This window comes from Fonsecaea nubica, assembly GCF_001646965.1.
Source record: "Fonsecaea nubica strain CBS 269.64 chromosome Unknown Scaff102, whole genome shotgun sequence".
Lineage (NCBI taxonomy): Eukaryota > Fungi > Ascomycota > Eurotiomycetes > Chaetothyriales > Herpotrichiellaceae > Fonsecaea > Fonsecaea nubica.
In genome coordinates this window covers 951-14923 of record NW_019173775.1, presented here as the reverse complement: position 1 = coordinate 14923, position 13973 = coordinate 951, and the positions used below count along the sequence as shown (strand labels likewise).

Here is a 13973-nt window from a genome sequence, read left to right as displayed (position 1 = left end):
GTCTCTGAGAACGGTCCAGCTTAGAAAACAGCCATACCCTGCGCGTTCTTGTCGACGCCCATGGAGTCCAACTGGAAATGTTGAACCTGCTTAGCCGAACCCGGCCCTCCAGAGACATCCACCACAGTCACTGCGGCAGGGGTGGTTCCATTACCTGGAGACAGAGCATAGATGAAGTTACCTGCCGCTTTCAAGTCGATGAGTCCCGGGTCTCCATTTGCTGATAGGTCCAGAGTCGAAACGATGCTGGCATCTGTCAAGCTCATTTCCACAAGACGATTGACGCCCACGTCCGCGACGAATGCAGTCCCAGTCTTGGGAGAGATGGCCGCCCAGCAGGTGGCAGCTTGACCATCGACCGCTTGCTTTGCCACAGTTGACGCCGTGCCACTAGCTGGGTCCACGGACACAACAGCAGCGCCAAAAGACGCGTCAGTCACAAAGACATTGGACGTGCCACGAATGACTTCTGAGCCGAAGAGAACGGCTGTTCCTGCCGGTGAGCTGCGTGTGTCCGTCATCGAAAGGCTTGCTCTCATATGCCAATTTCCTCCTTGCACGGGGAAGACTGAGAAGAACCCCGTGTTGTTGTTGGGCGGATCACCCTTGACCGTCGTGAACAGTCGAGACTCGTCCTCTGAGAAGAAGACTTGGGACACTGTATTCGTCGGACCAACAGGGGGAGTTGTCTGGACCAGGTCAAAGGAGCGCAAGCTGTCCATCGCACCGAGACCTTGTCTTGAGAAGGACGAGCAGGAAACACCATTGACCTCGCCGGTGGTCCCAACACAGACAAGTCGATTGCGGGCTGACGCTGCGACAGTATTGGGAAATTGGCCGGGGAGACTGACGGGAGCACCGACGACGGTGAGCTTCGTCGGGTCGCGTGGATCGATCGATAGCATTGACAAGGTATTGCTTCCAGCATTGACGGCGAAGATATTCTGTCCATCTCGTCAGCCATTCCATATGTCCTCATTTTCAATGCTGAAAAGGGGTCACATACGTTTCCAGCAATTGTCAAAGAAGACTGCGATATCAAAGCGTCAGGAGCTGCTGGCTCATTCTCTGCAGTGATGCTATTTGATCCCTCCCCTCCAGTCGGAGTCAGGGAACCTTGGGAGAGCATGCCATTGGCGGCAACGGGCACTGCTGCTACAGAGTTGCTGGCATCATTGGTGATGAAATATATCGCGCGAGCCCCTTTTGGATGAGGGTTCCCCCATTTGCCAGGGTGTGGTGATGGCGCGGACCAGACGGAGCCAATGGATGCCGCCAGAAGCAGCGAGGATGAAAGGAGATTGGTCAACATATTTGTCGCTTCAGATTGTCAACGTCCAGCGTTAGGCTCCTATGGAACGATGAAGTGAATTCAGGTTGGCAGTGTTTTTCTTGTGGGAAGCTGAATTCTCTTTCCTCTCCCTTCTGGCGCATCTGCTACCGACTTTATACTTCGTGGCATGGCTAAAAATCTCCGCGACAACACTCCTCGACCCTCTCAGAGACACATTATTCGGCACCTGTACTCCTGTGCAATCTCAACGGCAAGGGAAAACGTGTCAGTCGATACAACGGCTGTGAATCTCTGCCTCGGGGTTTGTGTCTCTCGTCGTGGATTATACAATATTTTATTTCCTTCTTGGGACAAGACCGAGAACGGCTTCGGCAGCAGCAAATTGGGCTAATCCCAAACAGGAAGAAAATGATTATCCATCGAGGGCCCGCGAGAGGCGACGAGCGAAAGCGAATGAGGCTCCACTCACGAGGCGGCGAATCCAGGGGCCCATCGCCGCGGGGCCTGAGACACAAGCGAAACGGCAGTCAGCCGCCGTTGCAACTTGTGGATGTTTCTCGACTCGGACGTTGTTTTCGATGGTTTCAATGACTTCACCTCGTTCCTGTATTCTCGTTATCATGCGCGTCCAACTCTTCTAACAACGAGGACGACATCTGTGTCTGCTTTGAGATGCAGCCATGTCGGACATATTCCGACCACTTTTTAGGTCCGTGGAGGGTATGTACCTGCAGAGCGTACCTCGCATTCGTCTCCAAGAAAACCATGTCCTGACTCAGATCCTATCCAGACAAGGTTGCGAACAGACGTGAACAATTGCGCAAGGCCCAGAAGTTAGTACTGTCGCATCAGGCGAATCGGACAGCTGCGATCTGGAGATCTTCGCTGCCCACGAGATTGGATTGACTAACACCCTATATCCGACTGACCAGGACCTTTCGCGAACGACGAGACCAATACCTTCGGGTTTTGGAAAAGTCGGTCAGGCGCTTACAAGCCAACGAAGCGAGGCTGCAGGCTGAAGTCGACCGACTCGAGCGAGATCTGGCGGCGGCCAACAGCAAACTTGCGCACTGCGAGGCAGAGTTGCACAAGTCGGCTTCCTTGACTCATACTGAACACGCCTATGCGAACAGAAGCGGCTATGCGACTGGACTCGGAGGATTCAACTTCGCATCTGAGATGGGCAACTCAGCTCGGCCGGCTTACCTCTCGTCGCCCAATGGCTGGATGGAGAGCGGAGTGGGTGCCTCTGTCAGCAGCGGCTCCTCGAGCACTCTGGTCTGGATCGAGACGGAGAATGGCCAGCCTGTCCAGATGCATGTCCAGCAGAAGCAAGACTTTGGCTTCCTGCCGCCCAGTGCGGGAAAAAATTCAGCCTCTCTGGGCCGAGATAGAAGCGCAACGACAGTCCTTGTGGCCCACCTCGACGCTGTGGTTGTTGCCATGGAGTTTGTGCTCAAGTATGTCAGATTATCATATCCTCCCTTCACGCCTGCAGATGTACGGCACTGAAAAGATGAAACCCAAACCTACAGACTCGAATCGCCATGTCTCCCACACCTCCGCCAGAACGAGGACGAGGACAACGGCGACACCACCTCGAGCAGTCCTCTCCATGGCCATGTCCACACAGCGTCGGCGGCACTTCTGTGCTGTTATCCGTCTCCATCATCCTCATCGCCAGCCTCGTCATCCTTTTTATCACCGCCCAAATCGACATCATATACAAACATCAACAAATACGCCTCACCGCTCTCACCTCCAACTTCGACTCCCTCTCCTTCCTCCTCTACCGCTCTTACGTGGCCCGCCCCAAAAGCGACCCTCGAGCGACTCCTGAACATCTCGGACGACTTGCCCATCGACCAGGCCGCAGAACTGACGCCGATCCAAGTATGGCACTGTGTGCAGCAGTCGCCGGGCTTTTCGTCGTTGATGGTGCAGGGCTTGAACCAGATGGCGGAGAGGCTGGTGGCCCACGTCAAGTGTTACGGGTACGTAAGCCATCTGTTCGCGTTCCACCGAATGTGTACCGTTTGGAGGATCGGACCCAATCCACACCTCAGCTCCAGTCTTCATCTGCCCTGCCGTGTCCGCCTGCTCATGATCCTGTCTGTAACTATGACATGGTTTTCTCAGTGCTGACCTTTCTTACCGCTACAGATTCGGCGCCGTTATCAGACGCGACTTTTTGACCAAATTATTGTCCGAGATGTGACCCCGCGCGGAACCATGATCTGGCTGTCACTGTCAGTGTTACTATTACGTCTTGGGAGATGGGAAATCACCCAAAGAAAGGGTTGCTAGGAGAAAAGAGGTGTGAACGAGGAATGAATGTCGACTGTCGACTGTCGAATGACACTGTTCACATCGGACAAAAGAATATATCCGTTTTGCAAGAAGAATCTTGAAACTGTGTCCGTGCAGTCGTCTGACTATTGATCTATCGATCTGTCGATCTAGATCAACATGAACATGGCACGGATGAGAGAGTTAAAAGATGATGACCACCACCACCACCAACGCCGCCGCCGCCACCGTCGTGATAATCATCTTCGTCATAATAATATCCTCCAATGTCCTTCCCAACCGCCCCCATCATTCCAAGACTCTCACCCACCTGCTGAAGACTCGCATCGTCCCTTGTGCGAATGAGTGAGGTATTCGATGAAAGAAGCTTCTCCCTGTCGCATGGGCGCCGTGGATGCGTGACCGTAAAAGCCGTCGGGGTTGAATTAAATTATTGTAGAATTTTTCTCTCTTTCAAAAAAAGGGGGGTGAAGTAAGAAAATCAGGGTTCTCTGCAAACACCGCCTCTCAACTGCCGGGGGTGGTATTGGTTCGTACTCGTATAGTTATTCGTCTGTCCGTTTGTCTGTCTCGTCCAGTCCATTCCCATTCCTGAAACCCCGCGCCAAAATCGCATTTGAAATTTGAAAATTGACATTGGAAAGATGAAATTAGAAAATTACCACTGTTCCGTCTCCCCAAAACCCAAGCCTAAACCCCAAACCCCAACTGCGCCTTGCTTGCTTGCTTCTATTTTCCTTGTCCTCTCTATACCCGGAGCCTGACTGGGCTTGATGCTGAGCCTATTTGCGAGCCGCCACCTGACACTCCGGGTTCCCGAGGTCGACCCAGAAGGCGGCCGTGTTGAACTCGGAGTAGACGGTGTCGATCTGGACCTTTGAGACGTCGACGTCGAACTCGATGAAGCCGTGGACGCGCATGTAGTCGCTGCCGATGCCGTAGGCGTTCCAGCGCCAGAAGATCTGGTCGCACGTGTAGGCGGTCGAGAGGGTCTCGACGGTCGGGAGAGGCGGCGTCACCGCCTGCGAGGCGATAAAGGCCTCGAGGGACGGGTAGGCGGCTGAGCTGAACTGTATTTTCGCATAAAAGACAAGTGGTTAGTGATGGGGTCTTGACATGATATCAAGGAGGGGGGAAAAGAAAGAAATTGGGAACTTACATCGCGCTGACCCAGCGTGTTGATCGAGTCGCTCCAAACCTCAAACTTGTCCGACAGGATCGCGTTGGCCGTGGCATTGAAGTCGTCCCCACCGGGGTACTGCAGGAGGTAGGTGTATCCCTTGACCAGGACGTCGACATCGGCGTCGTTCAGGCAGTGGCTGCTCCCCGTGCCCGAGCCCGGGTTCAATGGCGGGTTTCCTTGCGTGTTTCTGCCCCGGCCGGGGACAAATCTCCGCAGGTTTGCGCGAGGGTGGTGTCGTGGTCCTTGTCCTCCTGGTCCTTGTTCAGGTCCTGGGCCTGGACGACCGACGCCGTTGGGACCATCGCCACGGGGACCTTGTCCTGGGCCCTGTCCGAGGACGGTGGCGGCAAGGGAGAGGACGGCAATGTCTGTGAAGCGCATGGTGACTGTAGGAGGATATTGAAGATGACGTTGTCCTAGCGTAAGAGATTTGGAGTGAAGAAATGTAAATGAATGGATGGAAGTGGTTCCGGGATGACTGGGGAATCAAGGAAAGACTGGAACAAGGGAGGAGGAAAAGGGACCACTCGCAAAAACAGACGACACAGCCCTGATATAAACACTTTTTGTTCCCTCTGTCATTCACTCGCACTCTCAGGTATGGGAACGAGTTAGAGTAAGAGTAAGAGTATAACGAGCGGAGCAGCGGGGACAACGCGTCGTGCTTCTTTCCTCCAACCAAACCAACCTACTTACCTAGCTACTTAGTTACTTACTTCCTGCATCGTCGGATGTCCTGATCCAAGCGACGCGTGTTTTGGGGGAGGTGGGAAGTGGGAAGGTGAGAGAAAACTCTCGAGTGGCTTGCGTGCATGCGCTGTTTCGGACAATGCAATCATGGATGATGAAGATCTTCCCAGCGAGGAGCAGATCCCTCCACGAGCAAGATTCCCTTTTACTCGGGATCTGATTAACTAGAAAACCCACTCTTGGGAGATCTGGGTTGAATTCAGGACGGGCAAATTTTGAGTATGTTTATTGGCTTTGGGGGGATCTGCGCCCGCTGTACGAGCTATGCACACGATGCTACGGCGCCGGCACGTGTAGAGATACATGTCCGCGTCAAGGGTGAATGTCAGACTCCCAGCCAAGTCAAAGTAAAAAAGTCAGGGTAAGGTGAAGAAGGCTCTTTGCCGGAGAAGGTTGGGACATTTGTCGCGAGGCTGGCTGCAGGTAGACCTTAAAGTACCTCTGGCTCCCTACGGAGTACGGAGTTGCAGTATGTTTTTGCGGTCGCGGAGTACAAGTTTCTGCATGTCCCGAGCTCCGAGTTCCGAGAAATCCACTATAGGGCCAGTAGTCGGTATAATATACTTTCCCGAACTGCCAAGTCAGGTAATGACCATGTATATCCATCGAAATTGGATATCCCTACCGTCCCCCTATCGTGTCAACCAAACTGCTCAATCGAGGTTTTTCTTCCAAAGCCGATACTCTTCAAGGTTTCGTTAGAGAAGGGGACCAGCCAGCCATTCCAGCCAGCCATACAGTCAATTTCACGGGGCATGGTACTAGACATGTGGCGGAGTCGGGACAAGGGCCCGAGAGTAGGCAGCCTTGCGACAGACAGACAGACAGGTCGATGAGTTGTCACCTTAAAATCCAGCATGGACGAAACGCGATGCGGGATGTGTGATGTGGGTACATACCTCCTTAACTCCTAACTGGGTAGATAGACGGGAAATGGTAGATGGTACATAGATAGATGGCATCTAGACATGGCACCTAGACGAGCCCACGCGCCCTGTTTCCCGTCTGCATGTTTGCTTGTTTGCTTGTCTCGTCTTTGCATTCAAATCAAACCTTTTCAACATGATCTACATGATCGACATGGCTCCATATAAGAAACATTTATGGTCAATACTGTATCTCGTACCTCGTACAATTCCTTCAAACAACTTCAACAGTCAACAACAAAATAGGAATTGGTCCAGTCTCGTTCCTGTGGCTGCAGTGCATACCTGCATCGTTAGCTCCTCTCGAGTCTCGACACCGGCTCGGCCGGCTGCTTGGGCTTGATCTTTATCACGCATGCTCAGAACCGCCTTCGACGAAATGTGGTCAACGAATCCAATTATTATGTGCTAATGCCAGTCGCTCGGATGTCCGCGCATCTCGTCTTGCTGCTGTGTAATGCTTTCCCATGCAATGCTCCGTCGTCGCCCGATAACCCATCTCTATCATTCACATCATTGCTCTTAGTCGCATACCTTCCATGCAAAAGTCGCCAGGACACCCAATCCACGCCGCATATGAAACACGCGATGCTCACTCATACAGAGTATCAGCGAAAGACTCATCCAACCAGCACTGACAAGTGCATATCCTGCGCCGGAGCAATGCAAACTTAACCCAAACAAGCGCCCTCGTCTTCAAGCCTTGGCTACCGCGTCTATCTTCTTCATCGTCTCCTGGATTTCGTTCAAAAGTCCTTTTCGGAATCCACGTGCTTCCGTAGAATCCACGTCAATTGCGTCCGCTTTCAGGATAATGTGCGTCATGACGCTCTCACTCAACTTGCGGTGTTCTTTCTCCCGATCTTGGGCCGAAGAAGGGGGGTTGGAGATGAACTTGCGGCACAGAGGAAGCCATTGCTCGTGGTAGTTATCCGAAAGGGCCTGTAACTTTCCCAATGGACTGTTCGGGTCCGCCGCAGGCAGTGAGGTGGGAATAGGTGTCGGGGTGGACGACGGTCGAGGTGACGTTCCCCGGGTGCGAGACGGCTCGCGTCGCACGGGCCGATCATCAGGCTCTGGTCTTAGATTGGTGCGAGACTGTCGTTCGGACGTGGTCCCAGAAGAAACGTGTCCGTTGGGATGAAGAAAACTGGACGATGCCGAAGGTCTCTGCTGTGGCAGATTCTCGTCGCTACGATGTCTGACCGAAGACGCAGCACGGGGCCGGCGCCGAGGATTTTGCTCAGGAACGTCCTCACCGCCCGACGAGTGACTATCTCTATCGCTGTAGTCCAGGATCGCCTCGGTCTTGATGGCTGCCACCTCGCTGTTTTGCTTCATGTTATATTTTCGCAACGGCCACCCATCGTGCTTGAGGTCGCGCTTCTTGTACACCAGTCGCACTCTTCTGGGATCCGTCTGCAAGTACCGGGCGACGGCTTCTCGCAGTTGACCGACATAGGCAGTCTCCTCACTGATGGAATATGGAGGGAATTCGACAGGAAACAGAGAGGCCATGTATCGCACAAGGATGACATCCGGAGCATCAGGGTCTTCTATCGGCACCTCATGTAGTCTGGACACAGAGTGACGATGCGGCTCTTGAAGCATGCCATGATCGGCGTCAATGTACTCAAAGTGATTAGACAGGTTGCGAGTGTACGGATCGACGATGTTGCTGGTGTAAGGCGAACCCCCACTACGACCACCGTAGGCGACGTAGCTACCGTAGCTACTCATGAGATAGCGGGCAACAAGGTAAACGAGGGAGAGGATGAGGGCAGCAAGGGTCGTGTAGGACGCGGTGGAGTACTCTGTCAGGAGAAGATTGACGTTGTTGTGAAAGTCGGCCGGTAAGTGTCGAAGGATCGGTTGGGCGAGGCTGTTGAGATTTCGTAGGAGATCAGAAGACCAAGTCTGAAGGCTTGAGGACGCCACGGTGAAGGACTTGGATTGATCGAGGAGGCTGAAGAATTGTGTGAAATTTCCCGATGGATCTATTCACTGATTATTTGGATGGCGAAAGGGGGGGAAAAGCTGGAGTTTCTGTGCTTTGAGAAGCGCGAGGGCAGATCTCTGGACGTTCGTCACCAGCTCCGAGTGTATGTAATAGCGTGGATCGGCAAGGCAGGGGATGGAAGGATGAAGGCGAAAACAACTTTGTATTGGAAAGCACACCATATGACAAGTCCAGTCGCCGCAGTTGGTGGATTGGGTGGTGGCCTGGGCGCAGGGGAGGGGGAGAATGCGCTCCCTTGAACAGGCGCAGTTTGGTCGGTGGTGGGTGCGAATCCGTTAGTCTGGTTTAGGCTCGGCTCTGGCGGGCAATAGAGATGAAGAAATCGAGGTGGATGACGCAGATTGTGGGTGTGTTGGTTGGTGTTGTGGTGCGTGAAATTATATCAATCAGGGTTCAAGTGGACTTTGAGTAGTTGTTTGACTTCTCGGGCATTCAAGGGGAGTTTCTTCGGAGATCTAGCAGTAGTAGAGATTGGAGTCCAGGCCTGGGAAAAAGATTTTTCTAGGTAGAGGGAAAAGGAGAGGCAGAAGCGCAGGCGTCGCTGGTGGGATGATTTCTCTGAGCCTAGACATGCGGTTGCGGAAAAATAGTTTTGCCGATACGATGCGACATGTGAGCTGCGGAAAGTTGAAACTATGAGGGTTTCTCACCATCACCAATGTCTACCAAGTTTGTCATGTCTCGGGCAAAAAGAGCGCACCATGATGTTGCAACTTGGACAGAATTCATCCAATTCTAGGAGAAATGACACGGACACACCCGCTGCCAGATCTCACCAAAGTCCTCATATCGATGGCGGTGCCTCTAACATTGGAGCAATTGATGCTAAAATGAGGATACGGACATCATTGCGTCCAACAGCAGAAGATGACCATTATAAATGATGGCCTTACAGCTAAGAGGAAATCCCATCTATTTTGTTGAAATGATGCCCTCTTCTCATCAATGTGCGATTCTTACCCAGGAAGTATTTTTCAGCCTCACCAATGCCACCCTCCAGCACCACCGCAACACCAAAGTCCTTCGCCTAAATTCTGCCACTGCCTTTGTCCTTTTGTCCTGTCTACTCCAGTACTTGTAAACGATCGCCACAGCCTATTTCTGATCATGACTTCGTTTTGAGCCAATTTACCCCGGACTCGGATCGTTGAATCCGCTACCGAGCCCCGTTGGATCAGATTCCAGACAATCGGTTCACCGCAGGGCGCGGCCGCAGACAGGCAGTTCTTCCTCATGGTATTCCGATTTTAATCTACCAGTAGTCATACGGTCAGCCTTTTTGCACGTCGCGTGAGCACTCCCTCCGTCGATCCTAGTGGCAAGAACACCTCACCAAGGTCTCACAAACTGTCTTTGGTGCCTGGATGTTCCTCCCGCCTGTCTTGCACGCGAACCACACAAAAATCACGCAGCTCCAGCTCCAGCTCCATCTCCAGCACACCCGCGTCGTGGAATTGACAGGGCCAGGCACACAGGCAATGAACTCGGAGGAAAACGCAGCGAGAAGAGGAGGTCCCAGGGCTACCAACCATCCCCGGCTGATGTCATGGCGCGGCGTCGTTTGGGTGCCTCAGGTGCTTGTGGTCAACATCCCGCGTGACTTTTTAGCTGCAGAGAGTCCTGCGTTGAGCTCAGCATATGTGGTGCCGGTGGTGCCTGGGTTCTGCTTGGTTGGTTGTGCCGTTGGTGGTGCCTGGCTGGCGAGGCCAGTCCCGGTTTTTCCGGAAATGGTGCAGCTAACTAAGTTACTCCAGGCCTGTGTCTTTGAACAACCCACGCTCCCACCACGCTCGAGTTGGCTTTTCCCCCACGTCCCCTACCATTCTTCTCAAAAAATCCCAAGGGAGACCCTGAACCTGTTTGTTTTCTTGATCTGAAGAGGAATAGAAGCTTCTTCTCCCCCAGTCCCGGGCACAAACCCCCTACCAAAAAGACCGTCGGCTATCCCACCGTCTCTCATAGCCTATTCCTCGAGAAAGCCAGGCCAGGACCTACACTCCCACGCGTTGCGGAGAAGTCGAACTAAAGAAGCGGGCTGATGGACAGCTGCACGTCTCGAAAGAGGAGGACGATACGAGAAATTGTGCAGTGTCCAAGTGACCTCACGCATATTCTGAGGCTGCCCTGCGTCACTGGGCATCAGTCAATCCCCCCGAGAGACAAATGAGGGTCCACAATCTGGTCCTGCTACATCAGAGCATGATGCCTCGTCATTCCTCTGGCTCTTCTGCCAATGGACTGCCCTTTAATTCCTCCTGCTACTGTGTGAGACTGACCGTCCGTTGGTTTTTTAGTTTGGCGGTAGGTCTTCCGATACGTGCTATGTGCCCGAAAACAACGTGCAACCTCCTTCTCTTTTCGAGATCTCACATGCATTTCAACAACGCAGCCAGGAAATCTGAACCCGTCGGCGTTCGACTATCCCTCGAGTCGACCATAGTCACACCGCCCACTACCTCTCGCTTCTCGCACATAAAACTGCCTGTCGAGGACCATTGATTTCTCCCTCCTTTCCTTCCCAACTCTTTCACCCTCTCCGATATTCCCAGCCATGGATGTTTATACCCTTCCCAACGTTACCAACCCTCATCCCCCCACTGCTCTTGCCCTCCAGAGGGTGAGTCCGGTACTCTCTTACCTCGCGGTCGCTTTTTCTTTGGCCAGTTTCCTCTGGTGGTGCATACAAGACTATCGCTTCTTCAAATCCCTGGGAGTTGGCGGTCCCTCTCATGACATCTTTGGCTGGTTCAAAGTCCACATTCTGGTCAGGCCGTTCACTCTCGCCGTTCGGGACACCACGTGGACTGGAGACTATCCGGACCATGGTGCTCACAAGGAGATCATGGCGCTGCCGGCTCGAAGAGGGGAACGGCCAGTCATATTGGGCATCGCGCCTCAAAGGCAATTTAGTCAGTGTCCCAATCAAGAGTTGAACTCGGTGAGTGAGCCCCAAGTATTTGCAGTCCATGTGGTAGACTGCCGTGATGTAATGCTGTCGAGGCTCCAAACTAACCTTTGGCCAGCGTGTACTTGACATGTTCTCGTCGTTTGTCCAACAAAATCCCAACCTGCTGCAACAACGTGTTTCGGTGGTCGAGAAACACCACTATGCACTCTTTGTGCATCCGAGCATACTTGCGGAGCCAGACAACCTACCACAAATTGCAACCGTCGCCAACGGCGAATTAGGGCATATTCATGGAGACACTTCACTGCACCTTTACTTCTCACCAGCGGATGCAAAAATTCTCATCCAACGGGGTTGGGCTCAACGGCATCGATGTGCTAGGACTCAACCGTGGTGGTTCGGTGGATTGAAGAATATGTGGGGTATTGGAGACACCTTCCTCATAGTGTACGCTCCACGGGACCAGGCTGAGCTTGATGTGTTGTGTGTCTTGATTAAGGCCAGCATCATGTTCATGACCGGCGAGCAAGATGTCATCAAACCGTAAGGAGCGCCCAAGGAAGATACTCGCCGATCCGGGCGTAATAACCATACGAACCCTGCAAGACGAAATCGGTGATCAGCCTAGCGGTGGGGCAAGATCCAGTATTCTTCCAAACATGACGTGAGGGATTGGCAGTGGCAGTACGAGGTTCATGGAGCGGTGATGAGTGGAAAAAAGGGTGATTGCAAGTCTGTTGAGGATGGCAGCATGGCAGCATAGCCAAGGTGGTGGTTAGATGGAATACTCCGTCGTTCAAAGTCGCTTAAATTTCATATGTAGACACGAAATCGCAGGCCTGACCGATCTCGGCTTTGTTGCCGCCAACGAGAAAATAGGGCTGTAAAAGCGGCATTGGCCTGTTTGAGCCATTCAAACCGCAAGAATATGTCAACGCCCTTTGTCCCGCCACTGCTACATCTCGACCAGGACCATTGCCATCATCTCCATCACCCTCGACCATGGCTACTACAGTCCCCCGCTACCGATGTCTAAACGGCCATCCATGGTCTTCTCCGTTCAGAGTCTTCCTTCCTGCGACCTCGACATCGGCCTCGATTGCAACGCGGACATTCGCCACCACGACTGATGACCTCCCCACCAGCAAGCCACGAGTACGTGCGACCACATTCGCCGACAAGCTCAATGCTGGGCCTTCCTTCTCCGACTTTGTGTCAGGGAAGGAGCCGCCATTGGAACCCTCGGAAGCATACGCCTTGAAGACTGCCCTCGTAGGCCCCAAGGGCAAGCAGAAAAAAATCACCCGCCTGCCCTCGTGGCTGAAGACGCCGATCCCGGACAGCTCCTCGTACAAGAAGATCAAAAATGACTTGCGCGGCCTGAACCTACACACTGTGTGCGAGGAGGCTCGGTGTCCCAATATCTCAGACTGCTGGGGAGGGAGCAGCAAGTCCGCGGCCACGGCGACCATCATGTTGATGGGCGATACGTGCACCCGGGGTTGTCGTTTCTGCAGTGTCAAGACGTCAAAGGCTCCTCCTCCGTTGGATCCGCATGAGCCAGAACATACGGCTGAAGCGCTTTCGCGGTGGGGTCTAGGCTACGTCGTTCTGACAAGTGTTGACCGAGACGATCTGGCGGATGGAGGAGCGCACCACTTTGCAGAGACGGTGCGCAAAATAAAATCCAAGGCGCCCGCTATTCTGGTCGAGTGTCTTACCGGCGACTACGCGGGGGATTTGGACATGGTCAAACTTGTTGCGACGTCAGGATTGGATGTGTATGCGCACAACGTTGAGACTGTCGAGGCATTGACGCCTCAGGTGCGCGACCGCCGAGCAACATTCCGGCAATCGCTCAGCGTGTTAAAAGCCGCCAAAGCAGCACAACCAGGTCTCATCACCAAGACATCCATCATGCTGGGCCTGGGCGAGACCGAGGACCAACTGTGGGCTGCGCTGCGAGAATTGCGCGCCGTCGACGTCGACGTGGTCACATTTGGCCAATATATGCGTCCCACAAAGAGACACATGCCCGTGCATGAGTACGTGACGCCGGACGTCTTTGAGCAGTGGCGCGTGCGGGCGCTGGAAATGGGTTTCTTGTACGTGGCGAGCGGCCCGCTGGTGCGGAGCAGTTACAAGGCCGGGGAAGCATTTATCGAGAATGTCCTGAAGAAGAGGAGAGCTGGCAGGGGAGAGACGGCGACCGCCGATTTGGCGGGCGATATAGACGTGAAGGAGGTGCAGATTGGGAAGCTTTGATTTGTACGAGCTGGGGCATTCGGTACTTGATATTTTCCTTGGGATAATATACATGTAAAGGTGAAGAGGGCGAAGGCATATTTGGGTCATTGTGTATCTATCCACGACCTCTTGATCGAGAATGTCTCGACATCTCGACAACAGAAGAAATGTCAGGCCAGTGTTGCTGATACGTTTCTACATTTTTCCCGCTTTCAAATTGGTAGAGATCCGCTTTTTGCAAAATGGCATCACCCTTCTTTGTGTATTTGCCTAATACCCTGCGCCCACCTGGTAACTCTTCCAGCGCCGTGTTATAAAAATGCCCTTGTGTT

The 13973-nt window shown here is 53.2% G+C and overlaps 6 protein-coding genes across 6 annotated transcripts; 3 read left to right on the top strand and 3 right to left on the bottom strand.

Annotated features, from left to right (window-relative positions):
* Positions 1-20: 20 nt before the first annotated feature.
* AYO20_10056 (hypothetical protein) lies at positions 21-1312 on the bottom strand (the record flags this gene model as incomplete). The annotated part of the gene is made up of 2 exons (XM_022648319.1): positions 21-944; positions 1007-1312. The coding sequence occupies 2 exons, from the start codon at positions 1310-1312 to the stop codon at positions 21-23; spliced, it is 1230 nt and encodes a 409-aa protein (XP_022495676.1).
* Positions 1313-1974: 662 nt separating this feature from the next.
* On the top strand, positions 1975-3515 carry AYO20_10055 (hypothetical protein; the record flags this gene model as incomplete). The annotated part of the gene is made up of 5 exons (XM_022648318.1): positions 1975-2014; positions 2085-2127; positions 2227-2757; positions 2833-3291; positions 3437-3515. 5 exons carry the CDS (start codon positions 1975-1977, stop codon positions 3513-3515), a joined length of 1152 nt encoding a protein of 383 aa, XP_022495675.1.
* Positions 3516-4389: 874 nt separating this feature from the next.
* AYO20_10054 (hypothetical protein) lies at positions 4390-5171 on the bottom strand (the record flags this gene model as incomplete). The annotated part of the gene is made up of 2 exons (XM_022648317.1): positions 4390-4677; positions 4767-5171. The coding sequence occupies 2 exons, from the start codon at positions 5169-5171 to the stop codon at positions 4390-4392; spliced, it is 693 nt and encodes a 230-aa protein (XP_022495674.1).
* Positions 5172-7162: 1991 nt separating this feature from the next.
* Positions 7163-8206, bottom strand: AYO20_10053 (hypothetical protein; the record flags this gene model as incomplete). Its single annotated transcript, XM_022648316.1, has 1 exon — positions 7163-8206. One exon carries the CDS (start codon positions 8204-8206, stop codon positions 7163-7165), a length of 1044 nt encoding a protein of 347 aa, XP_022495673.1.
* A 2831-nt stretch (positions 8207-11037) lies between these two features.
* On the top strand, positions 11038-11941 carry AYO20_10052 (hypothetical protein; the record flags this gene model as incomplete). Its single annotated transcript, XM_022648315.1, has 2 exons — positions 11038-11424; positions 11510-11941. The coding sequence occupies 2 exons, from the start codon at positions 11038-11040 to the stop codon at positions 11939-11941; spliced, it is 819 nt and encodes a 272-aa protein (XP_022495672.1).
* A 455-nt stretch (positions 11942-12396) lies between these two features.
* On the top strand, positions 12397-13659 carry AYO20_10051 (lipoyl synthase, mitochondrial; the record flags this gene model as incomplete). The annotated part of the gene is made up of 1 exon (XM_022648314.1): positions 12397-13659. One exon carries the CDS (start codon positions 12397-12399, stop codon positions 13657-13659), a length of 1263 nt encoding a protein of 420 aa, XP_022495671.1.
* Between the last annotated feature and the right edge of the window lie 314 nt (positions 13660-13973).